This window comes from Manis javanica, chromosome 2, assembly GCF_040802235.1.
Source record: "Manis javanica isolate MJ-LG chromosome 2, MJ_LKY, whole genome shotgun sequence".
NCBI lineage: Eukaryota > Metazoa > Chordata > Mammalia > Pholidota > Manidae > Manis > Manis javanica.
This window is the reverse complement of record NC_133157.1, coordinates 11,378,136-11,401,021: the sequence shown is the minus strand read 5'-3', so window position 1 is coordinate 11,401,021 and position 22,886 is coordinate 11,378,136. Positions and strand designations below refer to the sequence as shown.

The following is a 22,886-nucleotide window of genomic DNA, read 5'->3' as shown; positions in this document are numbered from 1 at the left end:
ACATCCATATCATGTTAATCATACAGCCATTAAAATTTATTTATGATTTTAATAACAGGGAAAAACACTGATAACATGTTAAGTAAAAAAATTCAGAGGATAAAATTGCATATACATACACTGGGAGCTCAATGCAAAAAAACAAAAACAAAAAAATTGGAAGTAAATAAACCAACATGTTATAAATATTAATCATCTACCTCAGAGATATGCAAGTGACATATTTTTATTTCTTTACTTTTTTCGGGGTTTTACAAATGTATAATCAACACATTATTCACAACCAAAAAATAATTTTGTGATCCAGAGGCGGCAGAAGTCTGTATGTTATCATCATTAAAATCTTGAAAATTTCTATTAATTTACTATGGAAAATAAGGACCTTATTTACAACACAAAACAACAAAGCACTGCTTTCTGAAATAAATACTGTACCTTGACTGCTACGTGAAGTTTTGCTGTTTTCTTGGATGGTCCTGAGGCTTCATATGTTGTACCATCCACGTCTACAGACATTGTGAAGACTGGGGCATGGACAGGGCCAGACTGAGATAAGAGCTTATACTGAAGCCCAGGCCTGATCTGATTTAGCCTCATTAGTGCATTCATAAGGTCTATTGCTTTACTATCCAGAACTGTTAAAAAAAAGAGGAATGCAATCAGAAATTAAACCATTTTGCTCTAATCTATGCATTTACATGTTCTTAGTGACCAGTATAAATTCACCAGGTTTTAAAAAAGAAAGAACTTCAAAACAGATACAAATTAATTATAATTAAATCATAATTCTAAAATTACTTCTTAAATTATGTTAACATCATTGTAAAATTAATATATATTACTATATGTATACATTAATTTTAGTTATATATCTTAAGCAATGAAGCTGGGAAACAGAAGTTATTCAATCACCAATTTCTCAATTAAGATCTATTCTTAAAACTCCAATTCAAATCAAATTCTCTACTTTGTAATTTTTATTTTCCTGACCATAAATTCTTTCTAACTCACATCTATAAGAATAAAGATTTTACACACTTTTCCTTAAATTTCGTTTCATCTTCTTAGTGGGATCTTTATCATCCCCTAATCCATCTTCAAATGGCCTCTTCAGAGCTGAAGACCCAGCACCTAAAAAAATTACAAGACATGTGTGATCAGTCAGAACAATGATACTACTGACTCTGCCAAATGAATCCAGTATGTTCAGGAAGGAAAACTCTTGGGAATCACAAAGGCCAATTAAAGTACCATATAAATAATTTCACAATAGCAAAAAACTTCTGAGTGAATCTTTATGAAAGAATTTAATATTATCCCTTTATATATTTATTTTCCCATATATATGCATACAAATATTTATGTATACAATTTATATCTGCATCTGCATGAACAGAAAAAAGCCTAGGAAGATGTATGATGAAATGTTAAAGTTAGTTATCTCTGGTATTACAATTTATATTTACTTACGTCTTCTCAAAATTTCTATAATTTAGCATTTATTACTCATATAAATTTTTTTTAAGTCCACGTTAAATCTTATGCTTTTGAAATCTGATTATCTGTCACACCAGAAAATATTCTTCTACCTGCCTATTCAAATCCTACTCAGGATTTTATTTATGGTTCACCTCCAAGAAGTTTTCTTTAGCTTTTCTCTCACCTCAAGTTTCTGAAAGAGCTTCTATGGTATTAGAAATATACAGTACCACATATAATCTTGTTTCACTGCCTATTTCATATATAGAGAGTTACAGTTCTATAAAGGTCAAAATATTTTCTCCATGTCTTTTACCTTAACAAGTATCTTACATAAGACTTAGAAACAACATAATGGGTATGAAACAAAAACTGAACTGATAATAATCCATTTTTTGAGTAAAGCTGCCAATTCATAATGCTGTCAGGCATTAGAAGGAGCTTTGCTGTCCAAATTAACAACAGGCAGGGGGAAAAAAAAGCTCATAAGCCTGTCCAAGGACTTTAAGGAACAATCTGTGTCTTCAAGTTAAAAGTTCGTTGTTGGGTTTTTCCTAAGAGAAACATGCTCAAGAGGCTCATGCCAGAAGATTTCCAGATACTTCCAGTGAAACTTTATAATAATAATGAGATTAGCTACATTTCTCTGATCATCAAGATTGATTGTCCCTTGGGGTATGCACTGACTTCAACATTTGCTTGAGTCAATGCTTACCACTCAGGTCAATCAGTCTTGATGTTCTCTTCAACAGAAGGCAGTATCTGCTTATATCTGCTTAGTATTGTATTTCATTTGCATTACATAAGACTGTGAGTGTGCCAGTCTCTGAGAATGCAGTATTTAAGAAATAAAAGTTAAAAAGGGACAACGTCTGTTCTGTCACTCTACCATTCGTTACATTACATTAAAAGCTCTTCCTTGATTACCATCCTCTACCAATGTGAACAGAGTTTCATGGGTTAAGCTTCATTCTACCATCCCAGCCACTGGCAAAGCACTATAAAATATGGGGTTAGTTATAATAGTAATCCACGGGGGTGGGGTGGGGAATAGGCTTGCTTTACAAAAAGCAAGTTCTTTCCAACCTCGACAATATCTAGAAATGAGAAGCGATCATTTGAGAGGCAACAATTTTTAAAAATAGTATGTGAGCGCTTATAATATACCTGGCACTGTTCCTAATACCTTTCATGGATTATTTAATCCTCATAAACATCCTATGAAGCCTGTACTTTCATCATCCTCAATATAATTTCATTCATATATTCATTCAGCAACAAATATTAATTAAGCATTTTCTAGTGCAGGATAATTTTAGGTGCTGGACATAGAACAAAAGAGCTTAACACATGGTGGAGGAAACTAATCACAACACGTAAGCACATGAGCACAGTGGAGAAAACCAAGGCTCTTAAGGGGGAGGAGGAGGTATTGCTATTTTATATGTGGTGCTCATCAGAAAGGTCAGAAAGGTCTCACAGATAAGGTGACCTTTGATGAGCACCTGAAAAAAGTGAGTGTGAGCTATTCAGCTATTTGGAGAAACAGCCCTATGCATAGAAAACAGCAAGTACAAAGGTCTTAAGGCAGGAATATGCTAGAAACAGTATACAGGTCTGAGTAGCTGGAATGGCCTGAACAAGGAGAGGAAGGCAGCAGAAGATGAGATGCAGTGGTTCCAGCTGCCACAAGTTCACCAGAGGAACTTACACAAAATATCGAAGTTCCACTTCTAGTTTGATAAAGTGAAAAAGCCTTCTTGACAATAACAATTAGAAAAGCTGGACAAAATGTAGAATAAATACCTGTTTCTGTACAATAAAGAACTATTGAGTCGGTATCTGGGAAATGAAGGAAACCCTGCACTGGGTGCCATATTTCTCCTAGGACATCGAAACAAGCCACCAAGAACTGAACAGAGTGCTTTTAATAGGCACCCAGGTCTCTGGGGTCAAACTAAAGTTCAAGGACCACGAAGGACAGGCATGGTGAATCCCCCATACTGTGGGTTGGGCCTCTGCAATGCCATACACTAGAAGTAGAATGAAGTAAAAACAGTCCAGATCTTAAAGGACTAAATAAAATCCAGCTTCAAATCATCTTAATTCCTGGTAATATTAAAATGGTCCAGGATTGCCAATTCCACTAGCCATCTCCTAGAAACAAATACAAATACTTCCTAGAGGAAGATACCATCATTCTAAACATTAAATTCTTCACAACTTTTTCATTTTTAAGTCCACAACACTCATAATAACCAGGTACATGAGAAGATAAGATACTGTGATTAAAAATCAAGAGAAAGAATAGACAACAGAAACAGACCCATAAGGAATCAGGCGGCTGAGCTTTCAAAAACAGTATTTATTAAAAAGAATGATTACAACAAGAATTTCTGGCAGAAAATCTGAAATTATGAAAGAGCCAAAATTCTAGAAATAAAAAATACAGAGGGGCAGAGCCAAGATGGCGGCATGAGTAGGACAGTGGGAATCTCCTCCCAAAAACATATATATTTTTGAAAATACAACTAATACAACTATCCCTAAAAGAGAGACCAGAAGATACAGAACTACAGCCAGACCACATCCACACCCGCGAGAACCCAGCACCTGGCAAAAGGGGTAAGATACAAGCCCCGGCCCGGCGGGACCTGAGCACCCCTCACCCCAGCTCCCAGTGGGAGGAGTGGAGTCGGAGTGGGGAGGGAGAGGGAGCCCAGGACTGCTAAATAGCCAGCCCTAGCCATCCGCACCCAGGCGTGCGGTGCTGGATACTAGGGAAACAGGACAGTAAGACCAGTGACTGGGTCCCCACAGTTGGCGCCCCTGGGACAAAGAAAAGCCAGGGCTGTTTGAAAGTCTTAAAAGGACAGGGATCCGACAGCTGGACGGAAGCATCCTGGGACACTTAGCCCAGCAGCTGGGAATCCTGGGGAACTCCGGGCACCCTAACCCCCTGGGCAACAGCTCTGAGACCCCTCCCGGCAAAAAACAGCACCCCCTGTCTGTTCCCACTCCGGCATCCCACCATAGCAGAGCAGCAGCCTGAGGCTGGCCACGCCCATAACAAGGGAGCTTCCTCCATAGCGGCTGGGGAAGAAACAGACCCAGTCTACATTCAATTGCCCAATACAAGCCGCTAGGGGTCGCCGTTGTCCCAGTAAAGAAAGACCAGGAGCAAGTGGAAAAGGTCTTGGCTCTCCCAGCTGACAGATGAGTCAATAGTATACCACTACATCTATCAACATGAAAAGGCAAAAAAATTTGATCCAGACCAGACTAACCCAGACACCTTCAATATCCTCTCCTGAGAAGGAATCTGGGGAGGTAGATTTAAGCAATCTTCCTGAAAAACAATTCAAAACAAAACTCATAACCATGCTGATGGCCTTGCAGAGAAATATGCAAGAACTAAGGAGGGAGAATACAGAAATTAAACAATCTATAGAAGGACTTCAAAGCAGAATGGACGAGATGCAAGAGACCATCAATGGACTCGAAAACAGAGAACAGGAATGCAGAGAAGCTGATGCAGAGAGAGATAAAAGGATCTCCAGGAATGAAAGAATATTAAGAGAACTGTGTGAGCAATCCAAAAGGAACAACATTCACATCATAGGAGTACCAGAAGAAGAAGAGAGAGAAAAAGGGGTAGAAAGTGTCTTTGAAGAAATAATTGCTGAAAACTTCCCCAAACTAGGGGAGGAAATGGCCTCTCAGACACAGAAACACACAGAACTCCCATGACAAGGGACCCAAGGAGGGCAACACCAAGACACATAATAATTAAAATGGCAAAGATCAAAGACAAGGACAGAGTATTAAAGGCAGCCAGAGAGAAAAAAAGGTCACCTACAAAGGAAAACCCATCAGGCTATCATCAGACTTCTCAACAGAAACCTTAGAGGCCAGAAGAGAATGGCATGATATATCTAATGCAATAAAACAGAAGGGCCTTGAACCAAGAATACTGTATCCAGCACGATTATCATTTAAATATGAAGGAGGGATTAAACAATTCCCAGACAAGCAAAAGTTGAGGGAATTTGCCTCCCACAAATCACCTCTACAGGGAATCTTAGAGGGACTGCTCTAGATGGGAGCACTCCTAAAAAGAGCACAGAACAAAACACTGAACATATGAAGAATGGAGGAGGAGGAATAAGAAGGGAGAGAAATAAAGAATCATCAGACAGTGTTGATAATAGCTCAATAAGCGAGTTAAATTAGACAGTAAGATAATAAAGAAGCTAACCTTGAACCTCTGGTAACCACAAACTTAAAGCCTGCAATGGCAATAAGTACATATCTTTCAATAATCACCCTAAATGAAAATGGACTGAATGCACCAATCAAAAGACACAGAGTAATAGAATGGATAAAAAAGCAAGACCCATCTATATGCTGCTTACAAGAGACTCACCTCAAACCCAAAGACATGCACAGATTAAAAGTCAAGGGATGGAAAAAGATATTTCATGCAAACAACAGCAAGAAAAAAGCAGGTGTTGCAATACTAGTATCAGACAAAATAGATTTCAAAACAAAGAAAGTAACAAGAGATAAAGAAGGACATTACATAATGATAAAGGGGTCAGTCCAACAAGAGGATATAACCATTATAAATATATATGCACCCAATACAACAGCACCAACATATGTGAAACAAATACTAACAGAATTAAAGGAGGAAATAGAATGCAGTGCATTCATTTTGGGAGACGTCAACACACCACTCACCCCAAAGGACAGATCTACCAGACAGAAAATAAGTAAGGACACAGAGGCACTGAACAACACACTAGAACAGATGGACCTAATAGACATCTATAGAACTCTACATCCAAAAGCAACAGGATAGACATTCTTCTCAAGTGCACATGGAACATTCTCCAGAATAGACCACATACTAGGCCACAAAAAGAGCCTCAGTAAATTCCAAAAGATTGAAATCCTACCAACCAGCTTTTCAGACCACAAAGGTATAAAACTAGAAATAAACTGTACAAAGAAAGCAAAAAAGGCTCACAAACACATGGAGGCTTAACAACATGCTCCTAAATAATCAATGGATCAATGACCAAATTAGAATAGAGATCAAGCAATATATGGAAACAAATGACAAGAACAACACAAAGCCCCAACTACTGTGGGGCGCAGCGAAAGCAGTCTTAAGAGGAAAGTATATGGCAATTCAGGCATACTTAAAGAAGGAAGAACAATCCCAAATGAATAGTCTAACATCACAATTATCAAAATTGGAAAAAAAAGAAGAACAAATGAGGCTTAAGGTCAGCAGAAGGAGGGACATAATAAAGATCAGAGAAGAAATAAATAAAATTGAGAAGAATAAAACAATAGAAAAAATTAATGAAACCAAGAGCTGGTTCTTCAAGAGAATAAACAAAATAGATAAGCCTCTAGCCAGACTTATTAAGAGAAAAAGAGAATCAACAAACATCAACAGAATCAGAAACGAGAAAGGAAAAATCACAACGGACCCCACAGAAATACAAAGAATTATTAGAGACTACTATGAAAACCTATATGCTAACAAGCTGGAAAACCTAGAAGAAATTGACAACTTCCTAGAAAAATACAAACTTCCAAGATTGACCCAGAAAGAAACAGAAAATCTAAACAGACCAATTACCAGCAAAGAAATTGAGGCAGTAACAAAAAACTACCCAAGAACAAAACCCCTGGGCCAGATGGATTTACCTCAGAATTTTATCAGACATACAGAGAAGACATAACACCCATTCTCCTTAAAGCTTTCCAAAAAATAGAAGAGGAGGGAATAGTCCCAAACTCATTCTATGAAGCCAACATCACCCTAACACCAAAACCAGGCAAAGACCACACCAAAAAAGAAAACTACAGATCAATATCCCTGATGAACGTAGATGCAAAAATACTCAACAAAATATTAGCAAATTGAATTCAAAAATACATCAAAAGGATCATACACCATGACCAAGTGGGACTCATCCCAGGGATGCAAGGATGGTACAACATTCGAAAATCCATCAACATCATCCACCACATCAACAAAAAGAAAGACAGAAACCACATGATCATCTCCATAGATGCTGAAAAAGCATTCGACAAAATTCAACATCCATTCATGATTAAAACTCTCAGCAAAATGGGTATACAGGGCAAGTACCTCAACATAATAAAGGCCATATATGATAAACCACAGCCAACATCATACTGAACAGCGAGAAGCTGAAAGCTTTTCCTCTGAGATCAGGAATAAGACAGGGATGCCCACTGTCCCCACTGTTATTCAACATAGTACTGGAGGTCCTAGCCACTGCAATTAGACAAACAAAGAAATACAAGGAATCCAGATTGGTAAAGAAGTTAAATTGTCACTATTTGCAGATGACATGATATTGTACATAAAAAACCCTAAAGACTCCACTCCAAAATTATTAGAACCAGTATCAGAATTCAGCAAAGTTGCAGGATACAAAATTAACACACAGAAATCTGTGGCTTTCCTACACACTAACAATGAACTAATAGAAAGAGAAATCAGGAAAACAATTCCATTCACAATAGCATCAAAGGGAATAAAATACCTAGGAATAAACCTAACCAAAGAAGTGAAAAACCTATACCATTGAAAACTATAAGACACTCTTAAGAGAAATTAAAGAGGACACTAACAAATGGAAACTCATCCCGTGCTCCTGGCTTGGAAGAATTAATATTGTCAAAATGACCATCGTGCCCAAAACAATATACAAATTCTATGCAATCCCTATCAAATTACCAACAGCATTCTTCAATGAACTGGAAGAAATAGTTCAAAAATTCATATGGAAACACCAAAGACCCCGAATAGCCAAAGCAATCCTGAGAAGGAAGAATAAAGTGGGGGGGATTCCACTCCCCAACTTCAAGCTCTACTACAAAGCCACAGTAATCAAGACAATTTGGTACTGGCACAAGAACAGAGCCACAGACCAATGGAACAGAATAGAGACTACAAACATTAACCCAAACATATATGGTCAACTAATATTCGATAAAGAAGCCATGGACATACAATGGGGAAATGACAGTCTCTTCAACAGATGGTGCTGGCAAAACTGGACAGCTACATGTAAGAGAATGAAACTGGATCACTGTCTAACCCCATACACAAAAGTAAATTAGAATTCGATCAAAGACTTGAACGTAAGTCATGAAACCATAAAACTCTTAGAAAAAAACATAGGCAAAAATCTCTTAGACATAAACATGAGTGACCTATTCTTGAACATATCTCTCTGGGCAAGGGAAACAAAAGCAAAAATGAACAAGTAGGACTATATCAAGCTGAAAAACTTCTGTACAGCAAAGGACACCATCAATAAAACAAAAAGGTATCCTACAGTATGGGAGAATATATTCATAAATGACAGATCCGATAAAGGGTTGACATCCAAAATATATAAAGAGCTCACGCACCTCAACAAACAAAAAGCAAATAATCCAATTAAAAAATGGGCAGAGGAGCTGAACAGACAGTTCTCTAAAGAAGAAATTCAGATGGCCAAAAGACACATGAAAAGATGCTCCGCATCACTTGTCATCAGAGAAATGCAAATTAAAACCACAATGAGATATCATCTCACACCAGTAAGGATGGCTACCATCCAAAAGACAAACAACAACAAATGTTGGCGAGGTTGTGGAGAAAGGGGAACCCTCCTACACTACTGGTGGGAATGTAAATTAGTTCAGCCATGTGGAAAGCAGTATGGAGGTTCCTCAAAATGCTCAAAATAGAAATACCATTTGATCCAGGAATTCCACTTCTAGGAATTTACCCAAAGAATGCAGCACTCCAGTTTGAAAAAGACAGATGCTCCCCTATGTTTATCACTGCATTATTTATAAGAGCCAAGATATGGAAGCAACCTAAATGTCCATTAGTAGATGAATGGATAAAGTAGATGTGGTACATATACACAATGGAATATTACTCAGCCATAAGAAAAAAACAAATCCTACCATTTGCAACAACATGGATGGAGCTACAGGGTATTATGCTCAGTGAAATAAGCCAGATGGAGAAAGACAAGTACCAGATAATTTCACTCATATGTGGAGTAAAAGAACAAAAGAAAACTGAAGGAACAAAACAGCAGCAAAAGCACAGAACCCAGGAATGGACTAATAGTTACCAAAGGGAAAGGACTGGGCAGGACGGGTAGGAAGGGAGGGATAAGGGCGGGAAAAAAGAAAGGGGGCATTACGATTAGCATGTATAGTGTTGGGGGGGCACAGGGAGGGCTGTGCAACACAAAGACAAGTAGTGATTTTACAGCATCTTACTATGTTGATGGACAGTGACTGTGAACGGGGATGTGGGGGGGACTTGGTGAAGAGGGGAGCCTAGTAAACATAATGTCCTTCATGTAATTGTAGATTAATGACACCTAAATAAAATTTTTAAAAAATACCATTTGACTCAGGAATTCCACTTCTAGGAATTTACCCTAAGAATGCAGCACTCCAGTTTGAAAAAACAGAAGCACCCCTATGTTTATCGCTGCACTATTTACAATAGCCAAGAAATGGAAGCAACCTAAGTGTCCATCCGTAGATGAATGGATAAAAAAGATGGGGTACATATACACAATAGAATATTACTCAGCTATAAGAAAAAAACAGATCCTACCATTTGCAACAACATGGATGGAGCTAAAGAGTATTATGCTCAGTGAAATAAGCCAGGTGGAGAAAGACAAGTACCAAATGATTTCACTCATATGTGGAGTATAAGAAAAAAGGAAAACTGAAGGAACAAAACAGCAGCAGAATCACAGAACCCAAGAACGGACTAAGAGTTACCAAAGGGAAAGGGACTGGGGAGGATGGGTGGGAGGTGAGGGATAAGAGTGGGGAAAAAAAAAGGGGGCATTATGATTAGCATGTATAGTGTGGGGGGAGCACGGGGAGGGCTGTGCAACACAGAGAAGACAAGTAGTGATTTTATGGCATCTTACTACGCAGATGGACAGTGACTGGGAAGGGGTATGTGGGGGGGACTTGGTGAAGAGGGGAGCCTAGTAAACATAATGTCTTTCATGTAATTGTACATTAATGATATCAAAATTAAAAAAATTAAAAAAACCCAGAAGAATATACAGATATAGTATTACAAATAAATGACAAGTAGTATCAAACAATCAATAATAAAAATTAAAAAAAATACAATAGAAATAAAACACTGACAGACCTGGAAGGGGAGACAGACAATCCACCATGGAGGGGAACTGACATACCTGATTAAGAGAACAAGTAAAGAAAAAAATATGGTACAGATGAATAAGATTTGAACAACCCAATGAACAAATGTGATCTGAGATCTAAAGCACACTCACTACAAACTGCAGAATATACATACACTTTCAGAGTACAAATCATTTACAAAAACTGAACATGTGCCAGGCCATAAAATAAGTCTCAAGAAATCAGAGGACAGGAAATCACACAAAGCATGTTCTCAGATCACAGAATAGGGGAGAACACAAAATTGAAGAGATAACTGGAGAATCCTCTTTTGTCTGGCTATTACACAATGACATCTAAATGGTTCATGTGTAAAAGATAAGGGAAAATAAAAAACAGTTTAACTAAATGATAATGAAAATACTTACATCAAAAGAACATGATGCACATAAATCTGGGCTTCAAGGAAAACTCAGTCTTAACAGTATACATAGTAAAATAAGAGCCTTTAAACAATAATGTATTCATCTATCTCAAAAAGTTAAAAAATGAACAGCAAATTAAGCCCAAAGAAGATAGTGAGGAAAAATGGAAGGATAAGAGCAGAAATCAATGAAATCAAATATAAGCATATATGAAAAATGATCAACAAAGCCAAAAGTTAGTTTTTTTTAAAGACTAATAAAGCTAATAAATCTCTAGTGAAATGATCAGCAAAAAAAAAGGCACAAATGTATAAAAGAGGACATCACTACAGATACTGCAAACAATAAAAAGAGAAGATCTTATACACCACTTTATTTTTAAATTTAAGTGAAATGAACAAATTCTAGAAAAACACAATTTACCAACATCTCATAAGATGATGACAGTCCTTTGCATATTAAGGAAATAAGAGCAATAATTTAAATCCTTCCCACAAAAATACATGCCCAAATGGTTTCACTGATAAATTTTTACTTCTAAACATTTAAGGAAGAAACATTATTTTCACAGAAACTCTTGAAACAAACAGAAGAAGAAGGAACATTTCCACTTCCTAACTCACTTTAGGAGGCAAGCATAACCTTGGGAGACAAAACCTGACAAACATTACAGCAAAGGAAAACTGCTGTTAAATCTAACAAACAAAACTCTGTGTTTTTGTGAATTGCACATAAAATCCTACACAAGATTGTTCACAGCTGCTTTATTTGTAATAGCCAAAAACTGGAAATAAACAAAATGCCTACAACAGGTGCACCTGTCTCATCCATGCCATGGAATATTACTCAACAGTTAAAAAAAAAAAGGGGGGTGGGGTGGGGAACAAACTATTGATGCTTGCAACAACTTGGATAGGCCACAGGTCATCATTATGCTAGGGGTGCGGGTACTGGATTCTTAAAGGATCACATACTGTTCAACTCTATTTTATATAAAATCCTTGAAATGACAAAAATTAGATGGAGAAAAACCAGTGGTTTCCAATGCTTGCAGACGGTTGAGAGGAGAGAGGTGTGACTGTAAAGGGGCAGCATGAGGGAGACTTTAGTGGTAATGGAAGACTTCCTTATGTACTGTTACGCTGGTTACACAAATTTACACAAACATATCAGCACACACTCTACCAATGTCAGTCTCCTGGTTTTGATATTGTACTACAGTTACATAATATATAACCATTGGGAGAAGGGTACATGGGATCTCTCCTACTACCTTTGCAATTTTCTGTGAATGTGTAATTATTTTAAGATAAGAACTGCTGCTTTGTTCAGAAAAGACAATAGGAACAAAGACAGAAGTGGGAAAACAGGACAGGAAAGATATTACAATAACCCAGGTGAGAGATGATAGAGGCATAGGCCAGGATGGTGGCAGTAAAGAACTTAAGCAGCTGAATCATGGACATACTTTGAAAGTTAAAACAGACAGGATTTACTAATGGTTTGGGCATGGGTAAAAGAAAGAGGATTCAAGGGTGAAAGTTTTTGGCCTGAGTAAGTTTCCAATCCCTGGGATGGGGTAACTATGGAAAAATCAGATTACAGATAAAGGATAGGAATTTGGATTTTACACATCTTGAATTTGAGATATCTTTTAGATATCAACATGGAGACACTGAGGAGGCCTTTGGACATCTGGGGTTGCAGTCAAGGGCTGGTACTCTATAGTGAAGATACAAATTTCAGAAGCTTAAGTGAACAGGAGGTATTTAATGGGAAGACACTAGATGAAATCTCCTAAAGAGCTGGTGTGAATAAAGAAAAAAGTCTGCAGACTGCACCCTGAGACACTTCTAATATTCAGTAGCCAGGAAGATAGACAGAAACAACCAAAGACGCTGAGGAGAGGCAGTGGAGCTAGATGAACCAGGAGAAAGCAATGACCTAAAAGTCAAATGAAAAGTAGTATTTCTGTCAGAAAAAAGTATCTGACAATACCAAATGTTCTCGAGAATACAGGGCAGCATGAATGTTCACACACTGTTGGCGGGAGTGTAGACTGGTATACGTAGCCATTTACTATTTTATATATTAGCCTATAGTAACCCCTGGATATATAACCCAGGAGACATGTATGAGAATGCTCATAACAACATTATGGGTACTACCAAAAAATGAACCCCAATGTCCTTCAAAAGTAGAAAGGAAAAGTTATAGTACATTCATAATGAACATTATATAGCTATTAAAATAAACAGACAACATGAATGCATCCCAGACAATGCTGGACAGAAAGAAGTCACTCACAAGGGATTAAGCTTAGTATAATTCTCTTTCTATAAAGTTCTAGATAATATCAAAATAGCTTAGGAAAGCATATGCAGGTTGGAAAGCTGCAAAGAAAACTGAGGAAGTGATTATCAAAAAGTCTGGAAGGGTAGTTCATGAGCTACCATTGGTTTAATGGTCGTTCAGTAGTGGTTCAGGAAGTTGATATGGAGAGATAAATACATGGCTTCTGAGAAGCTGACAATGTTCTATTTCTTAACCAGGGTGGTAATTATATTAAATTTTTTAATAATTATTTTTTAACTGGTACTTGGAACTTTTTAAATACTTTTTGTACTTTTTTATGTATGTGCTCTATCTCATAATAAAATTAATATGAAAAAAAAGTGCCCGACTATCTCAAATGTTGCCAAGTTGGCTATGAGGACTGAAGACTAACCACTAGACATAACAGCACGGAGGCTGTCACAAGACAGACTTCTGTAGAGTAGTGAGGAAGAAAGCCTGATTAGAATAAGTGTAAAAGAAAGAATAGGCCACTCTTTCCAAAAGCACTGCTCATAAAGAGAAGCAGAGAAATGGGCATCTGTTGGAGGAAGCTGCAGAATCAAGGGGGAATTTGGTTTTGTCTTTCAAACAGGAGATATTACATCAGATTTTTATGCTGATGAAACTGATCCAGTAGAAAGGGAGGATGTGATGGAATAGTCAGTTAGAATTGAGTAAGAACTGAAATGCTGATAATACTGACTCCATCATACTGACCTGACCCCAAGTAGAAAGGTTGGTCTAAGAGCCTGAACAGTTTGTCCATAGTCAAGGGAGGGCAAAGTACGTGAGTACTTTCAGCAAACAAGCTCATCAGATGAGAGTGAGAGGTTGGAAGAGGAGGTATGAGAGAAGATGTGAAACAGGTATCGAGGAAAACTGTAAAACTCTGGAAATTATAGGATTGCCAGATGTCACAAATATATACTTACGGTTAATGTCCGAGACTTAAAGGCAAAATAGTCAAGATGACTGTGCAATTTTTCTCCCAAAAATGTTCAGCAATCTTGGTATAGACAGAGTTGGATTTTAACCACAGTCAGAATTGGAACTCAGATTATACTGACCCCAAAGGCTGTCATCTTTCTGGTGAAACTCTGAGTGCAGAGTGACTAGTACAAATTGAACATGGTGCAGAATTGTCCATTTACTTTCCTCCTCCTCTATATTTTGGTTTTCTCTTTCTTGGTTATGTAATACTTCCAAGCATGACAAAGAACATCATTCTGAGCAGTGGCAGTGATGTCGTCTTCTATCTTACCTCAGTTACCCATTTTGTGGACACACCCTATACCTTATCTAAAGTAACAGTACCTATAACCTCTCCATACTCGTTTTCAAGAATTATACTTTCTAATCTCAACTCTCTTGTAGAAGAGGAAGTCAGAGAATCAAGAAGTCAGAATTTTGAAAAAAATCATCTGAATGCATATTGAAGTCACCAAGAATTACAAGGTTAAGTTTTAATACCAGGAAGCTGGGTGTTGAAAACATGAAGAAGAATGAGGGAGGGTCAAGGTTAAATGATTTGCCTAGGCCATACCGCTAGTAACTGACAGGGTTTGAATGAAAACAATCTGGGTCTATTTTAAGCTATAAATAGATAGACCAGCAGTTCCTAAACTTTTAAGACCTCTAAAGCTAAAAAATCAACAACTAAGTCATGTAACTAAGTGAATCTTTATGAAACAATTTAATATTATCCCTTTATATAAATATTTATTTTCCCATTTATATATATGCATACAATATTTACGTATATATTCATATCTGCATCTGCATGAACAGAAAAAAGCCTAAGAAGCTGTATGTTGAAATGTTGAAGTTAGTTATCTCTGGCATTACAATTTCTATTTACTTATGTCTTCTCAAAATTTCTATAATTTAGTATTTATTACTCATATAAATTTTTTAAGTCCACATTAAATCTTATGCTTTTGAAATCTGATTGTCACACTACAAAATACTCTTCTGTCTGGCTATTACACAATGACATCTAAATGGTTCATGTGTAAAAGATAAGGGAAAATAAAAAACAGTTTAACTAAATGATAATGAAAATACTTATATCAAAAGAACATAATGCACATAAATCTGGGCTTCAAGGAAAACTCAGTCTTAACAGTATACATAGTAAAATAAGAGCCTTTAAACAATAATGTGTTCATCTATCTCAAAAAGTTAAAAAATGAACAGCAAATTAAGCCCAAAGAAGGTAGTGAGGAAAAATAGAAGGATAAGAGCAGAAATCAATGAAATCAAATATAAGCATATACCAAAAATGATCAACAAAGCCAAAAGTATGTAAGAGCACATACAAAAAAATATATATTTTTACTATCTTATAGTAAAAGAAAAAATACAAAAAGTTGCTATGAATTCAATGACTGGAATACAACTTTCCATACTAATCTTAAGAATCTCCAAATATATTTGAAAATTATATTTGACCATTCATTCATAAACAGTGCTTCATGTCACATGGCAATGTGAATCCCTTTCAAAAATTCTTTACCACTGTGTGAGCAACCTCTAAAAGAAAATGGCTTTCATTCCATAGGTATTCACTGAGCACTGGTGTTAACAGTTGTAGGGTAGGATCTGGAGGGTTCCTTACCTGGGGAGTTTACAGTGTAAGGCAATGATTCTCAAACGTTTTTGTCTCAGGACCAAAAAAATTATTGAGCACTCAAAAAGCTTTCTTTGTGGGTAATATCTATCAATATTTAGCATATTTGAAATTAAAACAAAAATTTAATACAGAATATTCAAAAAAACATTCCAATAGCCATCAGAGTGATGATCCCATCACATCGCATGTATCTTATGGAAAACTGTACATTCATGAAAGAGTGGAAAGGTAAAAAAAAGCTAGTATTATTATGAAACTGTTCTGATTTTGAGGACTTCCTGAAGTTTTAGACTCACTAGAATTATGTAATCTAAAATAGACTGGACCATTGTACAATTTTTGTCACATAAAAATTATGAGAATAATATTAATTGTGGGAGGTGCACTGAGTCCCAGGTAAAAAAATATAACTGGTGTTAAACATCCAACCTTCTAGTATAAGAGGAGATGAAGGAAAAGGAAAAGGAAATGTTTTTTGTGGCATAACAAGGAGAGTAAATGGCTGTATTGCAGGCACTGAGTCAAGCATTTTAATCAAAGAATAGTCAATCAAGTGGGGATAACATTCCTACACAGAGATGAACTAATTGCTCAAGGGCCAAAACTAATAAGTAGTAGAGGTATTACTGGAACTCAGGTCATACTGACCCCAAAGCCTGCCTCTTTCTGGTGAAATTCTTTTGAGTTCAGACAGAGTAGTACAAATTGAACACAGTCCAGAATTTTCCATTTACTTTCTTCCTCCTCTATTATTTTGGTTTTCTCTTTCTTGATTATATAACACTTGCAAGTATGACAAAAATCATCAAAGTGATCAGTGACAGTGATATCATCTCCTCCTAGCTTGTGGCATATCTATTCTCCTTAGACCAGGGTTTCTCAAAGTGCAAGAATCTGTGCAGTAATGGAATCTGGTCAACACAGTCTAGTGAGTTGGTCACTAAGAATAAATGATATTACTGATGGGACAGAAAGAGAGGAAGACAAGCAAAAAACTGTCTTGTATATACTTGCATTAACAATTATTAAGTTCCCTCAGCTCTAACAAGAGGTGAATCCCGTGACATCTCCAATACTGCCCATGACCAGCCCCAAAACAAAATGTTCACACTTACCTTCTTTATCAGTAACTGACCAGGAATATTTCTGAAAAGGTTTACTAGATGGAAGGGGGTCCATCTCCAGCACTTTATAAATCTGGCCAAAGGCTGATAGTCTGAGCGCATGCTAAAGAACAAAAGATATATTTGTTCAAAGTTCAATGACCATTCATAAAAGCCCTTAGAACAAGGAGCTAAAAATACACTTATTAAATGCTATCATGATGGCAAAAGTCCCTACCAGCTGGCAAGAAAAAAGTGTTTAAACAATTCAGAAAATGAAGTTATGATACCCCTCTAATAGATGACAGTGATACATCCCCATCTTCTACCTGTGCACTGTGGGTAATATCTTCTTTTTGCTGGATGGTCATATAGCTCAGAGCATCTGTTGGGTCTCGCTCACAAGGATCATGAAGACCAGGACCCCCTTTGGCAAAGGCAAAAGAAAAACATGAGTACCAGTAAGAACTGAGTTTAGAATTCAAAAAACTAACACAGAAAAGAGACAGGGAGAAAAGAACAGAAAGAAAAGGAGGGAAAAAAAACCCTGAGGAACTGGGTTAAAAGTTTTGTTGATTAAATGGAATAAAAAGGACACACTCTCATTTTCAATGTAGCATTAAATGTCCTTATTTTATACATTGTATATAAGACACTTGTATATCTAAGGTCAAACTGGGTCTACTCTCAGAATTTAGCATTTAGCAACAGCATAGTGAATCATCCCAAAACTTTAAAAGAATCACATAGGTAACATAAGACCAAATTTATCTTTTCCACATTAAACACCAGACTGCAAACAGAATAAACTTCATACATTTTAGCTGACCATCTGCATTTTCAAATTCAGAGCTCTAGGTAAAGCAAATTCATAGCAGACACAGTAACTTATTAGTAGCTTTTATGTTAGTACATATAAAACATAAATTACAATTATTAAAGAGAGAGTTTTATAGCACTTTTTCAACTTTAAATATTCTAGTTGCTAACATTCCACGCAAAACAACTCCTATATATCATTTTCCTTTGCAGAGGACAAATTTAGCACATACTTAGAAAAATAAACTAGAATGAGACCTTTCTGATTCTTCTTCCTCCAGTTTGGAACCCTTACCAGGAAGTAGAATTCCAGATGCCAAACACTCCATTACTCGTCTCAAGGCCTCCCCAGCGCCCAAAGGTCTATTACAAGTACCTATAGACTTTTCACATATAAGCTCTAGCGGCTAGAAGATATTAAATTACAAATTAGTACATGCACCAAGTGTTAAAAGGATTCCCGTTAAACGTGAGCTGACATTTCTATCTACAATGAAGGCCAAAAAAGGTGAAAGTCAACTTAACATTGAGGCCCAATTAACTTTTCCCAGCTTGATTATCAACTTTTACCCCAACCAGGGTTTTTAAACCAATCATTTTTGAAACAACATATTCAGAAGACATTGTGGTACAAAAACTTTCCTTGTGTTACAAAAAGTTACCCTGAAAGGATCACTTGAACTATGGTTTTGTAATTGATTTGACAAAGATTTAACAAGTCTTCATGTAAGTTAGTAATAGCTAATAACTAATCAATGTTCAAACCCAGCCCACCTATCTCCCACTTAACCTAGGAAGCACCTGAACCAGAGTAAGATTTCATTTCAGACAGCCCGCACAAGTACTATAATTAGAATAAATGAAGAACCAAATCCCCCTATTTAATGAACTAAAAACTCATATGATACTCTATCAAAGTTGTAATTGCTAGATTAATTTTAAATTACTGTTTATACCCTTTTTTCTAATGTTCTTCACTATGGTCTTGATTAGATCAAGCATAGTAATTTCCAAATTAAGTAAGTTTTGCAATGTATACTATAAACTATGTCCTTAATCAGGTAAGCGTACTGTTTGCCTGACTTTAACTACTAACATGGACTTACTTTTAAATGTCTACACACAGAGAAAGAAAAAGAGGGTATGGAAGTCTTACACTGGCACATCAGGTTATTTTTATTTTAAATGGAAGTAGCACTGAAAGAGAAATGTGCCAGTCAGAGAGGCTTTCATGGCAGTAGGTGAACAGTAATCATCCATTGGTATAGTGAAGTGCAAAAAGGCATTCACTTCTAACAGGTATGGGACCTTTTTGTCAGAAAAAATACCTCAGGTTCTATAAAAATATAATGAGGCAGAAGAGACAGGTTACATGCATTAAAAAGAATTCATATAAAAATTCTTATTTTCTCTTGAACAGAAAGAGAATGCACATCTTAGCTAACTCTGACTATAGCCACTTTACAGTAATGTAATTTCCACAGGATTTCCTAACTACAGTTTCAAAATTTGCTTTTAACCATATATAAATACTTACCCAGCCTTTTAATGGTGCCCATGTGGGGACTCTGTTGCACAAATCACGCAGAATGCGGAGGACAATTACACATGATTTTAATCCGTTTGCCCTTGCCTAAAATAAACAAAATGATTCCAATACCCCTGTTGAAATCCATTGTTCATTTTAAGCACATTGATCATGGATAGGTTCTTTAAAATGAATACTAATTAGCCAGTCATTCACCAGTCATCAAGCAAACCAAAAAATTATTAAAAGTAGTAAAATTGTGATTTAGAAAGGCAGATTTTAAGGTAAAGGAAGCATATTATTAAAACTGCTTTTATAAACATCATGGCAACCTCATTCTGGGCAATTATGTACCTTAACTTTTAGCTTTTCTCACCCATGTTTGCATTTTATAAATCTTCATTTGAAATTCAGAGTGCTAAACCAAAAAGGGTTATATGATAATTAAACATTGTTGACTATAATAGATGCTATAACTAAGCATTTCGCCTAAATTAACTCATTTACTCCTACAATAACCCTCTAGGATAGAGAGCACCCCCATCTTATACATTATGTACAGAGAAAACACTAACTGGCAGGTATTCCAAATGAAGCCCGCACAAGCTACCATAACAGTAAGATAATAACAAAGAGCCAACCTGAAACCATTTGGCATGTCGGAGAGACGCCAAGGCGTTCAGGCACTTCTGCCTGTCCAGTAAGTCTGGAGGATCTTTCATCACAACCTTTTCTAATGGGAAAATGGGATAAAGAAAGACAATTTGACCAAGGAGTTCCTGTCAAATTACCAAACAATAAAAATAAAAAGAAAGCAGCGTCTGAGTGAATTAATAAGACTCCCAGAAGATTTCATGATTCAGCTTTGTTACTTTCTTCTTAGATTATGTGTACTATTACTTAAAAAAACAGTCATCAAAGCCATTCTGTGCACAAGTACAACAGGAGCACAAAGGCATTCACTCAGTTAACAAATCAATGGCCACAGCTACATACAGTCTGGGATTTTATTAAGCATGTATATAATATATAACATCACAGGGCACAAAATAGGTACATAACACTTTTTCCTTTGGCAGGGAGCAAAAGTAGAAATCTGGGACCAATGGCAATCACAACTTTTCTCTACAGGGGGGATTTTACTCACTAATCAATTCTCAAGGAACTGATGTCATCAATTTGAGATAATACTAAGAATACAATGAATATGGCAATTTTATTTTTTGACAACTAAACAAACTCATCTAACAAGATAACCATTAATAGAAACTTGACCCCACTGAAGGAAACTTGTTCAAGTGTCACCTTGGATTCTATTATTTCTTTTCTAAACCAAAAGTATTAAAATGAAAAATATGAAATATTTTGAAACATTTCAAATTTTATATGATTTTTTAAGAGGCAGCAAAGAATGTTATCTAATTATAGCTATTTGACTTGCCTCAACATTTTAAAGTTGGATTAGATGGCCCAGAGCAACAAAATTAAGAATTCAAACATGTGATTAATGACAAATATCCATATTTGAAAAGATATCACATGATAGTAAATTCAAGTTTAGATAGCCTAATTTATTTCCTATAAGCCACTAGGAAGTGGGTTTTTAAACTTTTTGAAGACTTGGTGCATTTTTAAATGCATACAACATATGTATGTTCCCTGGGGAATAATTCTTTTTTTGTTTTTTTCACTATATCTCTTTTAAGAACTCTCTCATACATAGAAAAGTCCACCAACACTTATCCCTAGTAAAATCATGACAGTCACAGACTCAATAGTATGTTTGTGTGGGCCAATTAACAATATTTAAACATTTTTAAATAAGAGACAAGATCACGGTTATTATTTAGTTTCCTCAGTTATTACAAGGCTATCTTATGGCAAATCTACTACATATTCTAAATGATAGCTTGCCATTAACTACAACTGAAGGCATAATGCCCAATAGAAAATACATCTATTAGAGAAAAAATGGTGTCCCTTTACTGGCTGCAACACTAAAGTATGAAGTACTACATACTTATTTTCTGACCAGGTGAGCTCTACCGCAGATATTTGCACCATTTCACATGGACTTCTGCCAACAAATTCACAACACAGGGTCTCATTTCATTAGCTCCTTACACTCATAAAATGAGAAACCTCAAAAAAATTATTAATGTGGATTTATTTATAAACAGACAAATACACCACAGGTATTCACTTTATAGGTGATCTAGGTCCTGAACTTAATTCTGTCTTTTTATGACACAAAACACACAATTCATTGTAATGTGTTTATGTCAAAATGCGTAACTGGGGGCAATACAATCATCTGCTGTGTAAAGCTCACATACCAGCTAAAACAAACTACTGTAAATGAATGATCTCCTCTAGTTAGACATGACACAGGTTGACTGACTGCTAAGTACTGTAATCCCAAGAAAAGGTATAGACTGTACTTATGTTTTAAAATTTTATTCTTTAAGAGTAAGCCAAACTAAGTCTTATTCTCTCACCAAGTAGGAGTGTCAGGAAGATGGAGTGGGGCAAAGGAAGAGAGGAGTAAGACAGAGGAAGTCTGGATAGGAATCAACACGGCAAACCAAAACTCTTTTTGAACTTTCTGGTACTTTCTTTCATCCAGTGGTCAGAGCTTGTAAGTAACATTTTACACTCATCACAACATATATATTTTTAAAGGGGGACAATGGCAAAAATATTTAATGACTTCTTTCATTCCCAAAGTCAAATCATAACCACAAATTCTTATTTAAAAAAAAAAAATAGAGACATCAGCTTGCTACAGACAGTCAACATTTGGAGGCAGTATATTCTACAACAAAGAGATGAAAGGGACAAGCAGTGAACAGAAGCCTTGCACTGGATCCCCTTTTATATCACCATTGGGATGGCCATGTTTTTTCATGCTCTAATGGTCAAAAGCCAAAAGATCCAAAGCGTCTGAATATTCATGAGATGGGAGACAGCAGAGGAGATGTAGTAATCATCTCATTTTATCTTCTTCCAAGTTTCTTATTTTAAAACAATATAGAGCCCTATGGTACTGCAGTGCTACTTATAAACCCTGCTCACCTATTTCCTTTATATAATTAGTAAAACAGTTTTATATATTTTCATTAAGAAAATAACTTACTTAACGTAGCAATCAGAGAATTGCTGCTGGAAAAACACTACCACTTCTCGTAGGAGAACATCAAGCTTAACATTTCTGTATGAACTTTAATGTAGGAGTTTCAATTTTGTAGGAAGAAAAAGCTTTACTGATTAAAAAAAAAGGCATCCTGTAATCTTTAAATTATTAACAATGGAACTGTGAGCCATTT

General features: G+C 36.2%; 1 protein-coding gene across 20 annotated transcripts in view; it reads right to left on the bottom strand.

Moving 5' to 3' along the window:
* Positions 1-22,886, bottom strand: part of STRBP (spermatid perinuclear RNA binding protein) — a 171,114-nt gene that overhangs the window by 32,231 nt on the left and 115,997 nt on the right. For all 20 annotated transcript variants that reach the window (XR_012126349.1, XR_012126353.1, XR_012126350.1 and 17 more), the window contains 7 exons: positions 20,202-20,293; positions 19,570-19,665; positions 18,328-18,439; positions 17,543-17,640; positions 17,226-17,337; positions 1,039-1,131; positions 436-635 (listed from right to left, as the gene is read on the bottom strand). Coding sequence is in view for 11 of the 20 variants with exons in the window: in XM_073224925.1 (XP_073081026.1) it covers positions 436-635; positions 1,039-1,131; positions 17,226-17,337; positions 17,543-17,640; positions 18,328-18,439; positions 19,570-19,665; positions 20,202-20,293 (803 nt within the window). In the remaining 9 variants the exon portion in view is untranslated. The remainder of the gene's footprint in view (positions 1-435; positions 636-1,038; positions 1,132-17,225; positions 17,338-17,542; positions 17,641-18,327; positions 18,440-19,569; positions 19,666-20,201; positions 20,294-22,886) is intronic.